This window comes from Bombus huntii, chromosome 8 (genome assembly GCF_024542735.1).
Source record: "Bombus huntii isolate Logan2020A chromosome 8, iyBomHunt1.1, whole genome shotgun sequence".
NCBI classification, from domain to species: Eukaryota; Metazoa; Arthropoda; class Insecta; order Hymenoptera; family Apidae; genus Bombus; species Bombus huntii.
Genome location: NC_066245.1, coordinates 15902816 through 15924992, shown reverse-complemented (window position 1 = coordinate 15924992; position 22177 = coordinate 15902816). Strand labels below are relative to the sequence as shown.

The window sequence follows — 22177 nt, the reverse complement described above, 5'->3', positions numbered from 1 at the left end:
CAATTTTAGCAATCGGCGGGAACGATGTCCCGTTTGCTTTTCTTCCGCTTCGGCCGTTTCAAAATATTTTCCAACGACACTTGTGCACGGGTAATATTTATTCAATGTATTTCGCGTTGTCGCGAAACATCCTCCATTCATCGTTTCCGTTTCTTAATGCGATTTCAAGCGAATACAGTGGTACAGAGAGAAAAAGGGAGAGAGAAAAGGACAGGAAGAGGCAAGAAGTATTTGCTAAAATAACCATGAATTTGGCCGGTGGAAGTGAATTGCTGCCCGTTCTCTGTTCTGTTGACCATTTGGTAATGTTTCGCGGCCGCTTAATGAATCCTGATAGATTCCCACTAATATTTCGTTCGGTTCAATTTTGGTTCGCTCTGCCGTTGCCCGCTTCCGCTCGAAGGGCCAACATTTGTTTCCGGTGAAATCGAGCACGGTGAAATTGAATTATGGACTCTTCTTTACATTCTTATCTATAGTACTAAGAGTTTAGAATATATCGTAGAATTTATTATAAAATATATTGTTTTGATATTTCCATAGAAAATTGATATATCCATTTCTTAAGAAAATTACTATCCGCAAATTAAAATTTTATTGTAGGTTATTCAGTACTGCAGAATCCATCTTTTTCAGTATAAGAACTTGATTGTATACTGAACAGAATAATTACATACTCCTGCCTTAATTAATATATATATATATAATGCGATAATAAATGTATCTTTTGAAGATAAATACGACAGAAAAATGATAAAGCAAGAGATTCTCAGTTCCTTGAAGATATGTAATTGTTAATATTATCTGCATCAACTGAAATTACTTTCGTGTAAATAACAAACAATACAAAGACTTTAAATCACAAACGTTGGTCCATTCTCTGGAAAATGAAGAAAAACGGCGAGATGCGCCCGAGGGAGGGTGGAATTCTTCGTACGGCTCAAATTAGTGTTTGAATACGACGGATGGTCATTGAAATTACTGGAATGTCCGTTTACCCTCTGGAGAACGTTCACTCGACGGACATGGTCCATCGGGGAATCAATCTTGACAATGGAAATTCGACGAAAAACAAATTGCAGCGCCGAACAGATATTTTTGAACCAGCCGCGTTTTATTTCACGTATGAGCAAAAAGTTTCTCCCCGTTGACAGCTCTATAATATTTATTACAGTGAAAATACATAGAAAGGACTCAACTCCATACATCGTTACAATTTCTCTTCGAGCTAAATGCTTAAAGTTATAATTCTGTTTTAGAAATGTTTTGATCGTTATAATCCATATAATTAGAATTATTGCAACATCAAATATAATATTTACAAAGATGATAACCAAAAAACAAAGTACAGTTAGCTGTCATATCATTATTCATTCGGTAAACTTAAAACGATTTCTATTTATATTTATCTCTATTATGTATATTTATTTATGGTAAAGCTGAACTTCGTTTAGAATGAACCTTTCGAAGACAAGCTAGTTCGTATAACGAGGTTGTTTATACATGTAATAGGAGTCCAGTTAGCTCTCCTTACTATTTATAATTTTTCATTCAATTAATAAGGATTCGCGTCCGCATAAGAGGATTCTGCGAAACGTTTTGCTCTGAAATACGTACATGTGTATGTAATATCGTTGCAAACTTATATCGATTGCGAAGCATGAGAGTACGTTACACACGTGCCTCTTTATGCCACACGTTTACAGTGGCTCGCGAAAGTATTCAAACGCTTACCATATGCAAACTTGAATGGCCGAAAGAATGTACATTAAAGTAATTTGCCTAGACAAGTAGATGTCAATAGGAAGATGGAAGTCTTAAGATCATGTCAGTAAAATTTGAAAAGGATTCAAAAACGTAGGTAGGAGTCATGATACATTTATTAGAAATACGCATTGTAAGTGACTCGCAAAAGTATTTGAAAGCTACATATATAATTAAATTATTTAATATTAATATTTTGTTGGACCATCTTTAGCAGCAATAGTGTGTCTCAATCGGCGTTCCATACTGTAAACCAATGATTTTGTAAAACTACACTCAACGGAGTTCCATATTTCTATAATTTTATCTTTCAACACTTGCTTTTAGATTATCTGAAATTTATTTAATCTTTTTCCCATTTCAGCCCATAAATTTTCAATCGGATTTATGTCTGGACATTGCGGTGAAGTAATTAACATGTGTGGTGTCTTATATACGATCCATTCTTTCACAATTCTAGCAGTATGCTTAGGATCATTATCTTGTTGGAAGTGGAAATCTTCCAATAATCCTAATTTACGGGCACTTTCTTTAAGGTTATTTTTTTAAATATTTACATACTTACATTTACCAAGTATTCCATCAATAAATATCAAATTTTCGGTGCCACTGGCAGCCATGCACCCCCACACCATGACCGATCCACCTGCGTGTTTCACTGTTTGATGTAAATGTCGAATTTCTAATTCCGTATTTGGTTTTCTCTACACATAATTTTAACCATCTGAGCCAAAAATGATAAACTCTGACTCGTCCGAAAAGATGATATTGTCCCAAAAAGAATTATATTTATTAATATAGGTATTTGCAAAAGTCAATCTTTTTTTATGATTTACCGCGTTAATATATGGCTTCTTTCACAGTACTCTGCCATGAAAATTATTGTTTCGTAAGATTTTCGACATAATTTCGGGTGAACTTCTTTATGAAACGTATCACCTATCATACTTGCGAGTTGAGGAGCGGATGTAGTAGGATCTTTTTTAATTCGCGAATGATAACTTTCTCCTCTTTTCCAGTCAATTTCTTTGGTCGACCTGATCGAGCTTTGACTTTTTCTTTGACTTTTTTATAATATAATGTATTGTGGACTTCTGTTCACAATTCCGACAATCTCGTTATATGATTTGCCGTCCTCGTGTAATCGGAATGTTATTTCTCTTTCACACTTTTTCGTTTCAGACTTTTTGGTAATCATTTTAAATACTATTGTGCACACTTTTACGTTACTGTTACTGAAACGATATCCTAGCATCAAGTGAACGTACCAATATTTTCATTTAGCAATGATGTTTACATTCGGTGCAGAGGGAGATAAAAAACTATCAACAGTGTTACGGCGTTCGAATACTTTCGTGAGCCACTATATATGTTATTGTTAGACGTTCATATAAGTGGATTGACGCTCGGCTATAATTCAGATAATAGCAACTCAACTAAATTTCGGCCAATCAGACGCTACTAAAATTTCATTAATATAAACAGAGGTTATATAAACGAAGATTCACTGTATTGATCACATACAATATTTAGAATAATATTTAATATTTATCAGGATTGCTCAGTCAGATTTAAACTTTCACGAGATGCATAAAATCGTGTACTTTAAAATGCTTTGCAATAATAATTTTTCAGGGATAACAAAACGCGGTACTTTCAAAGTAGAATTATTTTATTAATATGTATTATATTACATCGAATAAATGTAATATACGACGTTGCTAAATTCCACGTGCGCGTAGAATGATTTTTAACGTAGTATATTTACATTTAAATACGCATCCATCTCGAAATGAACGAGGATTTGCTCGTTTAATAATTTTGCATGACAAACGATAGGGAGAACGACACTCATAAACGCGTGCATGTCTATGACGGATATTAAAATCGGCAAGAGAGCATCCTTGAGTGTCACGTGAAAAACTCATTAAAATCATTGTCAGCTGGTTAAACCAAATACATAATGTTGCGATCGTTGGCCGGATCAACGTTCATCCAAATTAATTTTAATTGCAATTTGTAGTACTCGCGATACTGTCTTACCTGTATTCATTATTTAAAGACATATTAATTGTCACGAATCGCACTTAATACAAGTGGCCATTATTAATTTCAGAATTAATATCTCATCGGCATAAAATGTGTATTATCTCGGAAATGTCCGTTGTATTCGTTAGTCGTCCATTAATTAATCAAAATGGCCAAATACGCGAATATCGTTTTATTCGATATTATATTCGGATATTTTAGTAGCTTCTTTCGGGAAGTAGTAAACGAAGAGAAGAAAAGAAATTTTTAATTCTATTAGGTTGTTGGAAAAGTTATATATTTAATAAAGTTGGAAAGAATTTATAAGACCAACGTTATGATATTAAATATAGCTATTAACGATAGAAAAACTTAGTTGTTCGATATAACGACGAAGACCGAGGCAAAAATATTGAACCTAAAATGTTTAACTCCATGTGTGCCATTTATATACACTAGAACATTATTTTAATTTCAAGAAACTGAATACTCTAGAAACCAACATAAACTACTTCGAGTAACCAAATTATAGAAGCTATTCAACGACTAGTCGCAGCTATTCGTAAAAAAGTAGATTAACATCGAAGTTTTTTTAAGTTTCGCTACCTTCCTTTCCAATTCAATAATTTCATTCTCTTCTGCAATCTTTATTTGTTTCCCTAACTATGTGTATTAATGAGCGGCGTATATAAACGAACGAATGAACTGGTAAATAATTCCGAATATATTCAAACGTACACCGATAATCTCATATTCTTCGTGTTACTCATACCCCGTACAAGTTTCGAGGGATTAAATCACGGGTCGCAAAGTTGGATGAATCGTTCCGTGCACCGTGGTATTACCCTTGTAAATTTTCGGATACGCGTGGAAATGCACCGGTGGAAAAACAAAAACTGCATCGTGTCGCGTGTCACACGAACATTGGAGACTAAGGAAAGTGGCGGTTTCACAAACACCTTTGTAATATCCAATAATAGCACGTCCAAACATATAAGTAAAAATAATAATAGGTATTTTGTTAAACCCTAATGACTTTCATTTGTAACATTAAGATTAACGGGCACCAATCCATTAACAATTTCGAATACTATAATCGTACGCAATAAATCTCTCGCTAGATACAATGCAAATCCTGATCCTTTTCAAGCTGCCACTTACATTTCGTACGTATCACACGGTTAACAATGATTATCCTATGCGGGACAAATCCTCTAAAAGCGAGAACACGATAAATAGCCGCGAAACAAACGCTCCGACAGAACTCGTCCACGGAACTGCAATCTATTCTACGTGGCGTCGCATCGTCTTCGAATTTATCACAATCAAGGGAAACAGAACAGTAGGTGTGGATGGCTTCTTTGGCACGAAATCTACGTGTACCGGTCAAAACCTTGGCTGAACCACTGGAAAAAGATTCATTAATCAAGAAAACAGTTACACGGTACTGTGATTCCCATTCTACCGAATTAATAATGTCTCTGTTAGCGTGACTGGAAAACTTCGAAGAAGCGTATCAAAAGCAGATATTAATCGAACACATGCACGTAAAGTTCCAAGCGAAAAAGGAGAACTTTTCTCATTGTCTCGATGTCTAGAATCACACTCGATAAATATTGTACACCTCCATTTTTCATGTTATGTATATTCATAAAGCAATAATAGCACAAATTCTAATTACTCCTTCTATACGTATCTCTATAATATGCTGATAAGTACGTTGAACGTTTATCGACAGCAATCTACCACTGCAGGAACCATGATGAATCGAATAATTAAAGCTCGTGCTACTATTACTCCAGAGATAATTGTAGGAGCATCAAGATTCACGATTCCCAGTTTTAGGCAATGTATCGCTGCTGATACACGTCACTACGAGCATTTGCTAACCTAAACAGTAAATTCACGTACCATTCCAACACAGCCTTGGTATTTGATCAGCTTTTCGGTATTCAACATCAATCCATACAACATGCGTTTAAATACGTTATAACATCCGCTGAAAAAAAGGATCCTATGCTTTTTTGCACAGGAATACCAGTTAAAAAATTCGAAAAAGCACTCCAAATAAAAGATATTTTCGTATCGCGCAGCTAAAAAATTTAAAGAAAAATATCCAATCTCGTGTGAAAAAATTTATTTCCTCTGTTCCAATAGCATTTTTCTTGAACGTGACGAAGTTGCTCGCTTTCCTCGGCGTTACAAACGAAGGCGGATTTTCTTGTGAAAAGGGGCGCCTTTCGCGACGCGTCGCGTTTCTTCTTGACCGTTGTTCCAGCTTACACAACTTGCCGGCTGAGCCGGATAATCGCGTTAACAATTACGTGCCGGTTCTACTGGGAGTTATCTAAATTGATTGCAAGAGTAATTGCATTCGCCGCCGAGGTTCCGCCGCGTGAAATTAAAGCGCGCCGTTTTAGCGTACACACGCGTACCACCCTTTCGCTGATATTTACACCGGCGCAATCGGGGATTCCGCCAGATTTTCTCCCTCTCTATCAATAGATTCCCAGCGAATTAGTTCGATTTTTTAATGCGTTGCTTTATGACGCACATAATTTATCTAGATGCAAATTTTTAATTGCCATTGCACTGCTATTTAATCCAGATGTTATCGGATGTTACCGTGCCATTTGAATTTAATTCCATCCTTTGATTCTAGATAACTTGAAGAATATGATGTATTTTAATTGCTGCATTGTTTCTGATTTTTTATAATGACTAGAGAAGAGTATTTAATTGTCGTTTATTAATGTAGATCAGTTTAATGTAATCACTCAAAAGGTAAATATACGTATTCTTTAAGTTATTTAAACAATAGAAACAACAGACAGACGAAATTGCCAAGCCGGCTGCCACAATGCGTTAAGAAGCGAAAGTAAGAGAATGTCCGTGAGAAAATACTGGCAATTAGAATTAATGATCCACGTCTCGCTTAAGCTTATGTAATTGTAAGTGCTAATTACCGTAATCCTATCGTCGTCTGTTTTATTATAAATCTTTTCATATTACTCACGTTCATCCTATTGTTTAAGTTTTACGATTAACTACCGTCTTATTCACTGAATCAACTCGCCTTGATTTTTCACTCTAAGAAACTAAACAAACGTTTTAGTTTACACACCGTACAAATATTTCATAGCTCGTAATTCGTTTAAAAATCGTTTAGAACCGAATGCGAAGAATTACGTGACAAATTATTTACTACGCTTATACAATATACTTTACCTGATCCTATCGAAAAATGCTCGACCACGTATGTACACTCACCCATGTATGTACAACCCCTAATAAAAATTATCGCGAAGTCTCGGCGTCGCTCGTCATTCTAACCTTCAATGTGTGTACAACTTGTTGAGGGATCAATGTGAGCAAAATCGTACGCGACAACGTAACAACTCTAGCGTTTCTCCGCGTTTCCAATTTCAAGTGGCATTCCGTTTTCTTCGACGAAGGTTCCACTCTCCTCCAGCGTGCGCATTACTAACAGACAGACAAGCGTCTCTCGTTGAAAGAAGAGACGAGAGCAACGAAACCAGGTTTCTCTTGCAAGATGGAAAAGATGGAAAAGATGGAAAATTGGAAGAAAGCAAAAGAGAGAGAGAGAGAGAAAGAAAGGGAACAATAAGAAAGCAACGAAGAGATACCGTGTAAGATATTCTAGGCAAGGTACGAGCCTGAGCGAGTTCCTTATCCATGGCACAGGGCGGTATGAGAAAGAAATCTTTAAAGCGTACTTTGATTCATAGATGGCCGCCTCGCCACTGAGGGACAGAACGTGACCCAGCATTAAGTGCTCTATAAAATATTGCGCTCATGTAAATATCCTCGTAAAATTCAGTCGGCTCTGTTGCCTCCTCTCGTACAACGACATTGCCATCCTCTTGTCGCACAACATAACGCTCATCATTTCCGACCGCGTGATATCCTTGATAATCGATGCGAGTCGCGATTTGATATCCCTTCTGTTCCTTTTATCGATCAGCGTGCTAACATTGTTCTTCTCCGCGTATCTCACCACCGGACTTTATTCGACGATTTTCTGCAATTCGGGGGCGATTATTGAACTGAGTGGGTGATACGTTGTTTAGAGGTGTTTAGTATTAGCGGTGAAGGGGTTAATAGGAATACAGGGATGCCGTTGATATTTTTGATATTTTGAACATTTTTTAAATTATATTTGTGGGAAGAACCAATATGAAGATTAAATTAGAAGAACTGCTCTTAAAACAGGTAGAAATTTCATTGAAAGCTAATTGCTATTCTAATTGTTAATTTGCTAATCTACCGTAGACCTCACAATATAAACCCTGTCATGTTTAACACTGGAATTACCACACCAGTCAAATTGACTGGTTTTAAAATTTCTATTTCATATTATATTTTTTTTCGCAATAATGTAATGACTTTCGCAACGATAACTAAAAGAATAATATAATGAATTTTTTTATGTATAAAAATGTATGTATGTATGAATATTTTTTTATGTATTCAAACTCAAAATAATTTTGTATGAATGCTACTTATACCAATACCAGTCAAAATGGCTGGTACTTATCAAAATATAGAAGGGTCTTGCAATCTGTTTATCGAACCCCAATTAACCAGCTTCCTCGCTTTATACAACTACCCACACGTTTTTAAAATTTTCACTGCGTATTATTCAATATGATGATATCAGTTATCAGGAAAATTCCGGATCGATCGCTAGATCGCTAAATGCCAACACTAGAAATACCACACCAGTCAAAATGACTGGTTCTACAATTTTATAAATGTGTTAATCCTCATTTAGGAATCATGGTCCCAGATGGATTAATAATACCAAAAATGTACTACATAACATGGAATTCCTTCTGCAAGGAAGTAATAAATCAATAAATATAAAAATATTCTATTATTGCGTATGTTTTAAAGACCAGTCATTTCAATTGGTTTTGGTAGAAATAGCTTCGTGTTAACTATCGGTAGTTCTAGTGTTAAAGAAAAATCAATTTCTAAACACTATAAACATTATGTTCTCTCTTTCTAAACATTATAAACATTATATTCGCGCTTTAAAATTTCTGATGGAAGTAGGTCCGCAATGCTAGTCGTCGACCAGTCTCTCCGATCATCGATTCGAAACGTGCATTATATATTTTCGTCGCCGGCGAGCAACAACTTTCCTCCTTGAGTTGTCTCGTTGCAATATTAACAGTTCACGGAAATATTTTAGATGCCAATATCGCATAGCTGTATGGAGCTTTCGCGAAACTGCACCGGAGACCGGAGAAAGAATACGTAAATTATTTTGGACGATCCCTAGAACAAAACGAACGAATTCTAAATATTAATATTTCGCGATCATCGCATGAACCTCCACCGTTTTTAGCCAGGGAACACACGACACGCTCTTGGATCTCGATGAAATAAATTTTTAGCTCGCTTCTCCTGTCGTCTTTGATCGACCGAGAAAAGTCCCTCGAGTTCTCAACTTTCAATCGTTCGCGCGTGCTGTGTACACGAATTTGTAACCAAAAACGCTTAACACAGGACGCGGTCACCTACCGCACGAAATCGTGCAGGCCAATCAAAAACTTTCCGGATGCATTGAAATTTTCATAAAAAATTTTTGACAAGAAACATCGTCTATGCAACACGTGCTTCGCTTAAAAAACGTATCTCACGCCTCGCCAACCATGTGTTTGCCTAACCAAACGAGTACCATTTCTTTTCGACGAATCGAGTAATTCGTGTGAGGAGGTTGTTGGAATAAATTGATTAATCGCGAAATTTGCTCCCTCGTTTCATTCGTTTAAAGCTTAAACGATGTTTCGTGCACTGGGAAATTTACACGTTTATGGGAGAGCATAAATTTGAGGCGAATATTGAACGGAACTGGTTCTAGTTAGCAAGAAAATAACAAGACGAGGAAATCGGTAATGAGAGACGGAAGTGAGCGAACGATCAGGGTTTAGCGCGTAATTGCTGATTTAAGATGCTGCACTGCATGATCGTGTTTAGGCAATGGTAACGTTAATATTTGCGTTTATGGATATGAGACGCTGTGTAAATCCTTCCTCTTATGTTTATGATCTAAAACTTTATGTACTTGATTTTGAAAGACTAATTAAGGAAAGCAAAAAATATTCCCGATTCGTGTGATATATGAAATTAATATAAAATCCAAATATGTTTTCCTCGTTAAAAGACTAAAATTAATTTGTCAGAATTGTAGCTGTACATACAATATATAATGAAAGATCGAATCATCTGTGTTATACAGAAAATAATGAACAAATGTTCCTGCCTTTATTTTTTTTCCAAGACATTTTTCTTCTTTATGGCACGCATTTGAAAGAAGTAATTCGTCGCTTTCTGCTTGAAATTCCATTTGCTAGCTTTGCTCACTTTGTGCGTTCACAGTTTACGATACATATACGTTATGCGATAGCATAGATAAGATTTTTGCAGTTTATTTAAAACAAGCATTGTTTCTCTTTATCGTGCGTGCACGTGTAACCGAATTTTAGTCAGCGAACAAATATTGGAAATGATTTTTGAGGTTGAAAGAGTTTTTAATGGTTGCGTACTTCCATACAAACTGTCATAAACTGCTGACCTGCATTCACGTAAATGACATTTGATATTTCAAAAAATCTTTCCAATTTATTTTTCTCTTATCTTCCGGTCAATTAAAAAAAATGTGTCACCAAACAGTGTCATGAAAAGCCTATCCCAACAGGATCCACAAACTCTTCCTAATGAGTGAAAAATATTAATCTATAATTGAATGCAAATGTTTAAAAGTATGTATTTGGCGTTCAATTTAATGCAGGAATATACATTTTCAGATAGATTTTAAACTTTACTAATATCATGATACTCGAGTCTCATAACCATATTAATAAAATTGTAAAATATTTCATACGGCACATTAATATGAATATAAAAGTTTTCTATAGTACGTGTTCGAATACTTTCGTGAACCAGTATACATTCGTATTTGTGGAAAATCTGAGCGACAAAAAGTCATACCTAACTATCGAAACCATCGTCATGACGGTTTTCTATTCCTTGTTAGAAGGTATCGCGGCGAACCACTCGTCGCGAGGTAAATTCGAAATCCGCACGTATGCGTTTTTCTTGAAAAATGGCAAAAAAGTTTATACGGTGAATCAGTTTCTTCCCGAAGCGACGCCGGCGTTTTATTGAGCGCACCTTTATTTCGCGATGGCTCACCGGTGATATATGTTCGATTGCATAACTGTCGTTCCAGCTGCGTTAGAGATACCGCTGAAGCTTCCCTCTAATTTTTCATTGTAATACGATTTACGGGAACTTCTCAATGCGCTCCTCTACAGGGCTTTCCACATAACTGGGACAACCTATATCTTTAAGATGGTTAGAAATTGAAATAATACCGTAAGACACGGTAAAATGGCATAGAATGAACACAATTTGGTGTATTCGTGATACATCACTTTTTTCTTATGCTTTGATACTGTTAGCTTGAAAATTGTTATACTTTTATATTATCCACGATACTTTAATGCTTTGTCAGATACCATGGGATATTTAAAGGAAAAAGAGGTGTTGAAGAAATTGATATAAATTCTAATTAAAAAATTTGGCAGTAATTCGGTATTTCGTTTTGCGATTTACCGGTTCATTTTCGTGCAAAATTCGTTTACATGAAATACAGTTAATTCGATTCTGCATTTTATACAAAACGTAATATTTTATCGTGCGCGACATAAAATAGTCAATTCCACGAGATTTCCACTTGAATATGCGCATATATTTATTTTATAATCGAAGGAAATACTTTGTGGATAACGAATCAAAGAGCTTGACGCTACCACCTGACAAATTCAAGATAAGAGTATAGGAAGATGAACGTATATTTGAAATTATTTTAGATTTGCAATATACAGGATGGTTGGTAACTGGTGGTACAAGCGGAAAGGGGGTGATTCTACGCGAAAAAGGAAGCCGAAAAAACAGAATAAAAATTTTATTTTTTTAATTTTTCTTTTTGTTTAATTTTTCCATCGAGACAACGATCTACAGTGAGATCAGTTATAACGAGACGCGATAAAGTGCACGCGTACCGAGCGAAAATTCAAAGTCGATTTTCTCGAAAACAAAGGCTCAAACGAAAAATTTTTATTACAGGGTAAATATACCCTGTGTAAATATATATGATATAATTAATATATATAATTATATATTTATATTTATTTATATAATAATATATACATATATTCATTGGAAAATGTAGTAATTTAATTTCATCTGAAAATATGCATTCATTTAAATTTCCAGTACAATTTTCCTCTATTATCGTCGATCACCTGCATTTACTAACTTTTCATCGAATAACAATATCAATTTCAAATAATAACGTGATAATCAAATGTTACGATATGAGTAGCATCTGTTACAGGAAAAATGTATATGAACTTTTAGAAATTGTCTATGTAATACATTTCTTTTTTTTTCAATTTCTATATTTTTCAAAAACATAATTTCAAACATTTTTAAATGTGTTTGCTATTTAAGATATGTTCATGAATTTATATCATGTATAATTTTCTTTGTTCTTCGTCTGTTTTAAAAAGCATCTCTCTTTATCGGAAAAGTTTCGCGAAAATATTTCTTGCTTTTACCTATCCTCTTCTCTAGAAATTTTGGAAGAATATAATACCTTAACCATACCGAGATTTTAATAATGTATTATTCATACCCGTATAGGGAAAGAAAAAAAGAGGGAAGAATAAAGATTAATCTATAACCCTAAACATTAGTTATGCGAGCGATTATCTCTCTTCTCTACGAGTTGGAGTAATATTATCTCTAGCACTTTTTATACACTGGTCGTTTTCTCCTGTGAATTTACCTTTTAATCCCTTACATCCTTTAAATTTTCAGTTCCTCGTTTCTCGTAACCCAAAGTAACAGTTCGTGAATTTCAATTACACATGCTACGCATACCTACGATTTTGAACAGTTTTGGAAGGTTCTACGATTACGAGAAATTGCTAGTAATTGATCGAAAGGTAATTTTTCCATTTGTATCGAGTATTGTAAATTATAAGGACATTTTTGCTTTAATAACACGATCCATGCACCTTGACCCTGTATACAAATTCGCATTTTAACATATCGCGTATCAACATATTTCCTAGTTACGAACGTAACACCTTGTTCTGTGAAAAATTCGCGCTGAAATCATTGCCAAATCGGGGCTATTTGTTTAAAAAAAGGCATTTCCTTAGAGATAGTAGAATTCTCTTTAAAAGAAGAAGATAAAATGAAAATCTCGAGGAGCAGAATTTTCCGCGCTGCTTCATACCAGCGAAGATAAAGCATCCAAAGTGTGCGCCAGTAAAACTTTTCGACGTTGCTTGCTTCGCAGATAACATTCCCTTAAGAAACCTGATGTCTCTAGAAATTAGACTCTTCTTCAAGCCTCGGTTTATGTTCACCGTCATTTTTTTCTATCGTTAATTATTATCTAATCATTTTAATCTATAAGAATATGCTACCGCTGCCGTCCCTTTACGGAAAATTTTTCTTATTTGTAATGAACGAAGAAAAATATAAAATAATTTAATATTTAGTTTGCGAAACTATACATTTCTGGAAACTAATATTGTGAAATAGTTTTAAAACACATATGAACAAACGTATGTACCTCACATGGTAATATTCAATTGAGCGGTGATATCGACACAGAATCAATTTAAGACATTAATCCCGAGTATGGGCGTATGCGCTCCAACTTGAAAACAAGCTTTTTTTAGTAATTCGAACAAAAGGTCAATCCGTTTCACAATGCAAAATTTGCCCGTTTTACATATTGGTATTTTATTTTATCCATACATGCTATTTTGGAAACTTTCGACATATATCAGGGCTTCACTACACTTTTTTCACACATTTTTTGACACATTTCTCTTTTCACTGCATTTTATGCTTGGATATCGTTAACGTCGACGAAATTTTTGTCGCTGAATATTAAAAATAATTTTCATACATTTCCCTGTGGTTACATTGTGAAATTTGAATATGGAGTAAACTATAAATAATAACAATGAAATAGGTATAAACAACGATCTAAATCTAAAGAAATACGGCTTAATAGATATTTAAATCTGTCATCTGACTGATAAAAAAAGATAAGTGTGCACGCATTTGAAAAAATGACCAATTATTCAATGAAAAAAATGGCCGATTGATTGTTACAGTGACGGGGCTCGAGCCAGACTTCACATACCCGTTGGAGAACTTAACGATCTCGCAGGGTCGAGACGCAACCTTCACCTGCGTGGTGAGCAACCTCGGTGGATACCGGGTGAGTCCTTCCTCCTCCGCGAGCGGAGATCACTCTGGCGGCGCCAAGGCCCGGGTAACTATTTTACCATTAACCTGTGTCCGCCTGTAATGGACTACCTTATCTACTACTACTACTACCTACTACTACTACTACTACTACCTACTACTACTACTACTACCATCACTACTACTATTACTACTGCACTACTTATATGCGCGTGTGCCTGCACCTCACAGCACTGCATTTAACTGCACCACTGCCAGCTATGAAAAAGAAAACCACCGCAGCAGCCGCCACCATCACTAAAGCATCTCTCTGTACGACATCCATTTTCACCCATCAGCCGATATAGAACCGCTGCACATGAACTGAAACGTGCCAGCCCGCGTGACTTAAACTTTTCGAGCATACTTTTTTCTTCTTCCGCGGCGTTCCTTCCTTCCTCCGTCATTCTCATTCCTTACGGCTTCTCTACGCCGGACCTTGTCGACCGGAAGGTGGTTCCTCTTGGTAACGAGACACGCGAGAAAAAAGTAAACACACGAAAAGAGTAGAAAGAAACGAAACGGAACGAAAAGAAAGAGAACAGACGTAAAAAGAACCCGCGATTACAGAACGATAGGAAGAAAGAACGAGAGAAAGAATAGCTTGCAGAATAGCAGACGATAGCTTGCGAAAAGTTCGTACATATTGTCTCTCTTTCACTGTGTATCTGTACACGATGACAACTGTGACACCAGACTGTTTCAGGCGTAGTTAGAGCGTTCGGCCGGTTTCCTTCGACCGTGTTTCCTCACTTTACGTTTTACAGAGTGTTTCATATGCGATAAATATACCGCTGATTACAGATATTATAATATTATATTATATTATTATATTATATTATACTATAAGTACATTTCATACTATAGTAAAGTTTGTGGATATAGGTTTATATAATAAATAAAGTTTGTAGGAGTTGCTCGGTCGAGAGTCATTTTTTGAGTAATTGGCAGGACATCATCTCCTGCCTTCTAACAGCTTACCTCTTCAGGGCTTCAGGGCTAATTCTCTAAAACGAAATAGTCAGTCATTACAATATGTATGTTCCTTGATATTTCTAAGCATTTCATGTCTATCGATTCCGGTTTCCTTCTCATTTTACGTTTATTTCTAAATTTTAAAATCCTTCGCTCCATCATTTTGAAACACTCTGCGTAGATCCTCGTGTTATTTCATATTTGTTTCACTCATGAATTATCATGAACAATCGATGTGAACTGGCCTTCTAATCGCTGCTACGTATCGATACCAAGGTAGCATGTGCTTATTCTTAGACTCTTTCATAGACAGATCCATTTTTTAGTTCTTGCATTAATATAAGTTTATTTTTTTAAATTAACACTCGGAGCAATATTTAGATATTTAAAAAATGGCATTGCCGTTCGGACAGTCTAAGGCATCTGAAAAATAGCAGTAGCTTGGAAAGTAGATTATGCGGAATCGAACCTATAGCTATTGATAAATTAGATGAAGAATAAGCAGAAAATTAGTAATTGTAAAGTCAAACTGCCAATCTAATTCTTTTTCGAGCTCACAATATACAAAAAGATACGACGAATGCATCACAGCAAAGTAAAATCTAAAAAGTAATTAGAAGACTGAGCCTGAAAATTTTTTTTGGGAAAGAAACATAAAAGATATAGAGCAAGAGACAGACATTGATGACAAGACATAGATCTGCATTTAGATCAAATGTTGTTAACATAACAAAAATAACAAATATTCGGTACGAATATGAACATGATAAACAATAAATATACAGCGTTTAACAAAAAGCGGATTAATACCGCTCTAGTTAGCGATGTGGAGAACTCAAATATTTATGCAATTGAATAAATAAAGCAAAAATATTATTTCCGATAATTGCAATAATATTTATGATAAATGAATAAATTGCTAATAGAAGTTATTTATTATATTAAATTTTTATTTAATTGTTAAACTATACAGAAAGCTAATAACATTGATGTTTTCCCGGCTGCTGCAATCTACCTATTTCCATCGGAAAAAACAATACTCTAGAGAAATCAAAACAATGTACCTTCCATACGATATATATATGCACATTCGTGTTTGTTGAAAGTCAAATAATTGTATTCGTGTTTCAGCCAATCTTTTTCTTCCATGCTTTCGATAATGTCATTCCGGTGATATATTTCACTCGATATCTTCCATTTCAATAACTAAATACATACTTGAAATATATTTTGCACAAATGTGTAACGAACGAAATTGATTATCGACGAAACAAACAGCCATTAATTTATTATTCCCTGCAGCACTCCAAGTATTCGGAATTAGTTACATTTTTCGCCGATAAATAATAATCTTTCGTATACTTGTCGTTTACGATGAGATATATATTTGATCGCGTTAAAGCATAAAGCATAAACTTTTGCAGTTAATAACAACATCCAAATTAATAACCAGATGACAGTTAATATCCAAGTTAGAGCTTCTTATAAATCGATATATTCTCTTGATTATCTTGCACAAACAAAAGCGGTAATTTCACAAGTAAAATTCGTGGAAATATATTTGACAGTTTTACGATTCCACTTGTTGAACGAATTTCTTACTGTACGAAAGAGTCGGCGAAGAGAATATTTCTTTTCGAAGAGATTTTCGTCGAAAGTTGCCCTGTAGACTTTAATTAAGCCTTGAAACCTTAAACTTTATAACTCGGGAAATGAATGATTCTTTTTGCCAATGGGGTTTGCGATCCACCTTCTTCCTCTCGCTGTTTCCAAGCTGCACTCGTTTGCACCTTTCCAAATGGAAAAGGTATTCCTAAAAGAATTTTCTGAAGTTAAAAGTGTTCTCTACCTCCTCTTAATTTTTTTCTTATTACTTACTATCGTGACGAAGGTGACGAATGGAACGATTCTAAAAATGATATAAAAATTCCTTCCTCTTTAAATAGTTATAAATCATATTCATTCTTATTTTCATCAATTCGACAACAGTTTGAACGAAGTCTCGAAGTATCCGAAACGAGAATGAAATTGATACGTAGGAAAAGGCGAGACAAAGAAATGTGTTTGAGAAACGCATGCATAATTTCAATTATCGCTTGTTCCGCGAAAGAAAATCATCATTCTTTCTCGAGCGCAGCGAGACGCGGCCGAAGGCGCGAACCCGCCTAACTTGCTGCTATTTGACTTGCTGATTCGTATACGACAAATTATCATTTTCATTTTCATCCTCATGATCAAGAGTCCCGGTTAAAGTCTTGCGCCAAATGTATGCGCATATATACGGCCGTAAACACGCCGAGTATCTTTGCCCCTTTGCGAATACGCTGAATGACAAATCACTCTGGCCTAACCATCTGATATCTTTCGACTTACGCAAGGAAAGGTGGTTTAAAGAAAGGTCAGAAAATTTTAACTCTTCATATTTTATTTTTCATTCATTTATCGTGGTTTCTATCGAGATATTTCATATATCACGAAATTCTCCGAATTTTTTTTTCGATATCACACAAAAAAGATTTCGATCTATTCTTTTTTTTTTTTTTTTAAGTTCGTTTAAATCACTTTACTAATAGAAAAAGAAATTGCGAACGACGGATAAATATAGAAGGTTTGATATAGCAGTGGAAATTTTAAACACAGTGTTTCCTTTGAACGAAAATGCTCTCGAAAAATTTTTAAGCTACCTCACATCAGATTTCTCACGAGCTGATATTTTTCGCGTTTCCAGCTCGAATATTCCTTCACGCAACTCTCTGAAAGCCTCGGTGAATATTCTTCCGTAGTGGTTGTTCGTGGTGACGTGTATCCACCAAGACGAGCAACTTAAACAAGCGTACTCGAAAAGCTTAATCTTCATTCACGCGCCGATGAATAGCCGGCAATAAATGTATACTATAGTGCGATATACCAGTTAGAAATACAAGTTTTACCATGATGATTTTCGCTTTTCCGCACGGACTGCTGATATCATCAGTTTTCATCGTATTGCAATCGAGAAATATTTTATGTTCAAGCTTGCGTAGCAAAAACATTAATACGAAATGAGAAATAATCGCTGCAGGTAATTCAAAGATAAATTAGCCAAGAGAATTTGAAATCTTATCTTGGAAATTCATTTGAGAGAACATCATCCTTTGTGTATTTAAGAAAATTAATTTTGATATTCTACTGCAATGATAAATGGCTTCTTGGCTTTTTAGATTTAAGCTTCGACGCTTAAACGCCATAATTGGAACTTCCAGAACGAAACATTGGCGATACCCAGACATACCGGAACGTGACAACTAGTTACAACTTCCGACAGATCTTTCGTGAGATTGCTCGTGATAATTATTGTATGTTCGCAAATTTCCTTCAAATAGTTAATCGAAAGTATTTTTACATAACAAATTCTTTTTCAAAATCGTGAATCTTCTAGAACATTTCAGCATTATCAAATTTCTGAAAAATTTTACCAAATTTTATTACAATTATCGTAATAAAGCTTTCTTACTATATTCTAAATTTTATTTAGAAAAATTTAATATTCTATATTTATAATTATTACATGGCCACCGTTTAATCACTGCAGTAACTATACTTTTATTATCACAGCGGATTAAATTATAGTACTCATATATATCGGGAGCACCATAAGTGAACCGAAAAAATACACCGTAAGTTTTAATATCGTTCGAGCAAAAATTTATTCGTCCCGTTATTGAACCTAGTACTTTCCAATACGAAAAGAAGGTATTCTACAAACACGAGATTAGGTTTCACGGTTGGCCGCTGATTCATCACGGAGAAAAATTTTATATGATCTATATATAAACGCACAGACGTATGTCGCACAAAACGTTTCTCCACAATTGCACAACACACTTGAAACTGTTTGTTCGTGGGATGAAATATGATGCAAGCTGCATTGGACGACAGTTGAGTGCACAATGTTTAAGATGTGTTATGCGTCGTAAGTAATAGCGGGGTCTCGACGATCGAGTCGAGTGTTGAATATCAGATTGTTCTTAGCGTATCTATGAATTCTCACTTATAAAAGGCATGCCTTGATGCATGATTATATGATAACAGAAGGTGATGACAGAGGTTGCATGAGCATGTTTTTCAATAAGCATTAATTTAGATTAAATAAGATTAATAAAAGAGGCGGATTAATCGTTGGTAGAAGATAGAAAGTAAAAGAGGCTCTAGATATCAGGTATATGTTAGAGAACACGTGATGTCAGATTTTATAGAATGAATATAGAGAAATAAGAACTAGTAAATGAATTAATAAGAAATAGTAAAGTGAACTAATAATTTAAGCTGATCAGAAGACCAAGCGTTTAAAAATTCATTTGACCCCTTCGTTTTCGGTATAATTGTACTGACGTTTTTAAAATTCATCGAACGAAATATTCATTCCTATTTTGAATTCTTTCTACATTGGGTAAAATATCATTAGAAAATAATAGATAATGCGCTAGGTAGAAAAATTACAGACAAACGTTTACATTTGCTAAATAACTTTGAAATGAAAGGGTTAAATGGTGTATATAAAATATATAACAAACGTAAGATATTTTTTGTCAAATATTTGGATTACAATAACAAACAGAGAATAAATTAAGATAATGTTGGTAGGATTTATCATCGAGTTAAAGAGTCCACGAAAATAGAAAATGAAAAATGAAAGACTATTTCATTACGAACAAACTTTAAAGTTCCGATTTCCCGAAATTGAATGAAACGAAATAGTGCCATAAAAATTACAATTCTATTATTCTTTTTAAGGATCGAACGAAATTAATTATCGCTTCAGTTATTCATTAACTGCCGAAAACACTCCGTAGCGTTAATTATTGATAAATTTAACCAATTTAACGGGTTCTCTTCAATCGTCAAATTATTATTAAGGTCGAATCGCCAGAAATATCAGATTGAATTTATCGTTCTCGAACGATTTTTAACAGCTCCACGGCGAATTATTAGGCAAAGTACCGGCTCGTTTTGAACGAAAATCACGAGACATCGGAAGCTGATCCGTCAAAACGCATAAAGCTTCGCATTCAACGAAAGCCTGTCGTATGCAGTATAACAGAACCTCAAGATAAAATTCGAAATTCACTGTGACAATTCTGAAATAGCTCCACTCCGTTGTTTATAATCTATTATTACCATATCCATTGCTCCTCTTGCACGCGGTCTTTAAAGAGATTTATGAGCGAGCGTCGCACATTTGCCATTCTCTTTCTCATGGCAAAAGAATTATTTACTACTATCATCAAAAGAAAAAAAAGGATTCCACCCAAGAAAAATGATTGAACAAGTAATAGCAAACGAAGCAAATAACCGTTTTCATTGTAAAAGAAAAAAAGGACGAAACACTTTTATGGGCACGGAAAAATCGTATTGCGTTTCGAGCGTTAAAACAATTACTCGTTCATCGTGGTTGTAACACACATGACTAGCCATAAAACGTAATTCGTCTTAAACGCGCTTAAGTGTACAAGTCACAATATGTCGCAATGTTTAGGAAAAAGTACGATTTTGTACCACCAAAAAATAGCTGTACCACCAAGTCTGGAGAATATAAATACTTTGGATCCTACGAAATTAAAATTCTACAAAATGAAGAACCTCCAAGTCAAAAGATTAGAGAGTCTTGTGACAGACGCTCGACGAAGGAATTCTAATAAGATAGACGCCTTCTCTAGTGGAATTATCAGGGTTTGTATGGAATTGGTGGAGACTCTATAGCCAAATCCCGAAGAAACTCTTTCGTTCGTTCTTGATACGTTTAAATATCAAAGCTTTGTAAATATAATTTGTAATTGTTTTTAAAATGCTTGAAAAGTGATTCCCTCGACAGAATAATTTTATTAATTTTGTCACTATCAGGATACACTGTATAGATTATGTGCTTCGCTTCACAAAATTATATTTTTACTGTTAACAAAAATTATGACTCCAGTTGAAAATCTTTGATATTGTCGGTGAATAGTAATTTATAAAAAAATTGCAAGCCAGAATAGAAGAAAATCATTGGTTCGTCCCTTTCCTATTTTTAAATAAAACGTTGAATAGAGAAAATTCCCTATAGCGATCAATACTCACGGATCACCGTATCTGAAATATATGTTACTCGTTTGTCGAAACGAATAAAATGGCGGCAAGATAAAACCGTGATTTAAACGAATACTTATATCAAAGACATCAATACAAGTTGTACAGGAGATCGTCGGAATCCGGGAACATTAAACAGTCAATCGAAAGTTGAAAAATGAGGTAAGTTCAAGGGAAGAAATGTACAGATTCATAAATATGCTCCGCCAAATTTTAGCGCACGATACTAATTACGTCAAAGTCGAGAAGATTAAGTTAAGCCTTTGCCTCGGACGAATGTACATGTATCAAAAGCAGACGGTTTCAAAATTCATATCTCCCTGGTACACGCCGCGAAGTAATCTGTTTAATTAACAGCATAACATGTGAACTACATGAAGTATCCGATGAATTTTGTAGCCGATAATTCAAATAATACAAAACTGATCGTTCATAAAGAAATAGACCTCATAAAGTTAGAAACACTAAATGCACTTATGTATTTTCTATAATAAATATTTTGACGAAAAATGAGGTAAACTCGAAAAACCATTGAGAAATTATTAAAATTTATAGGAATTGTTATCCTGTTTGAAAGCTTAACTTATAAAAATCCTACATGTCCGATAAAACGTTTTCTACAAGCAGTGAAAATTATTCAAAAATGATTTTTGTTCCAAAGAAGTATTTAGATTTCTCAAAAAATTTTTATTTTGCTTTCTGTGACCTACGTTCGACATTGATATTATATTTAGCCTATACAGTAAACTACCAACATTTACAGTAAAAGTATGCTACCAACCAAAGGATTATTACCTAAACAAACAGAATAAGAGAGGAATAAAAGCAATCCAGGTCATATTTTAGAAGTATTATTTCCTATCGACGATGGTCGTCACGTACCTTTCTCTATTTTATCTTCGATCCGTCATTGGTCTGGCGTACATAAATTTCGTTA

General features: G+C 34.7%; 1 protein-coding gene across 4 annotated transcripts in view; it reads left to right on the top strand.

Moving 5' to 3' along the window:
* LOC126868419 (lachesin-like) overlaps nt 1-22177 on the top strand; it is a 223513-nt gene that overhangs the window by 121082 nt on the left and 80254 nt on the right. For 3 of the 4 annotated variants that reach the window (XR_007690600.1, XR_007690601.1, XM_050623807.1), the window contains exon 3: nt 14028-14188. Coding sequence is in view for 2 of the 4 variants with exons in the window: in XM_050623807.1 (XP_050479764.1) it covers nt 14028-14188 (161 nt within the window). In the remaining 2 variants the exon portion in view is untranslated. The remainder of the gene's footprint in view (nt 1-14027; nt 14189-22177) is intronic. The other variant, XM_050623808.1, reaches the window with a different exon arrangement.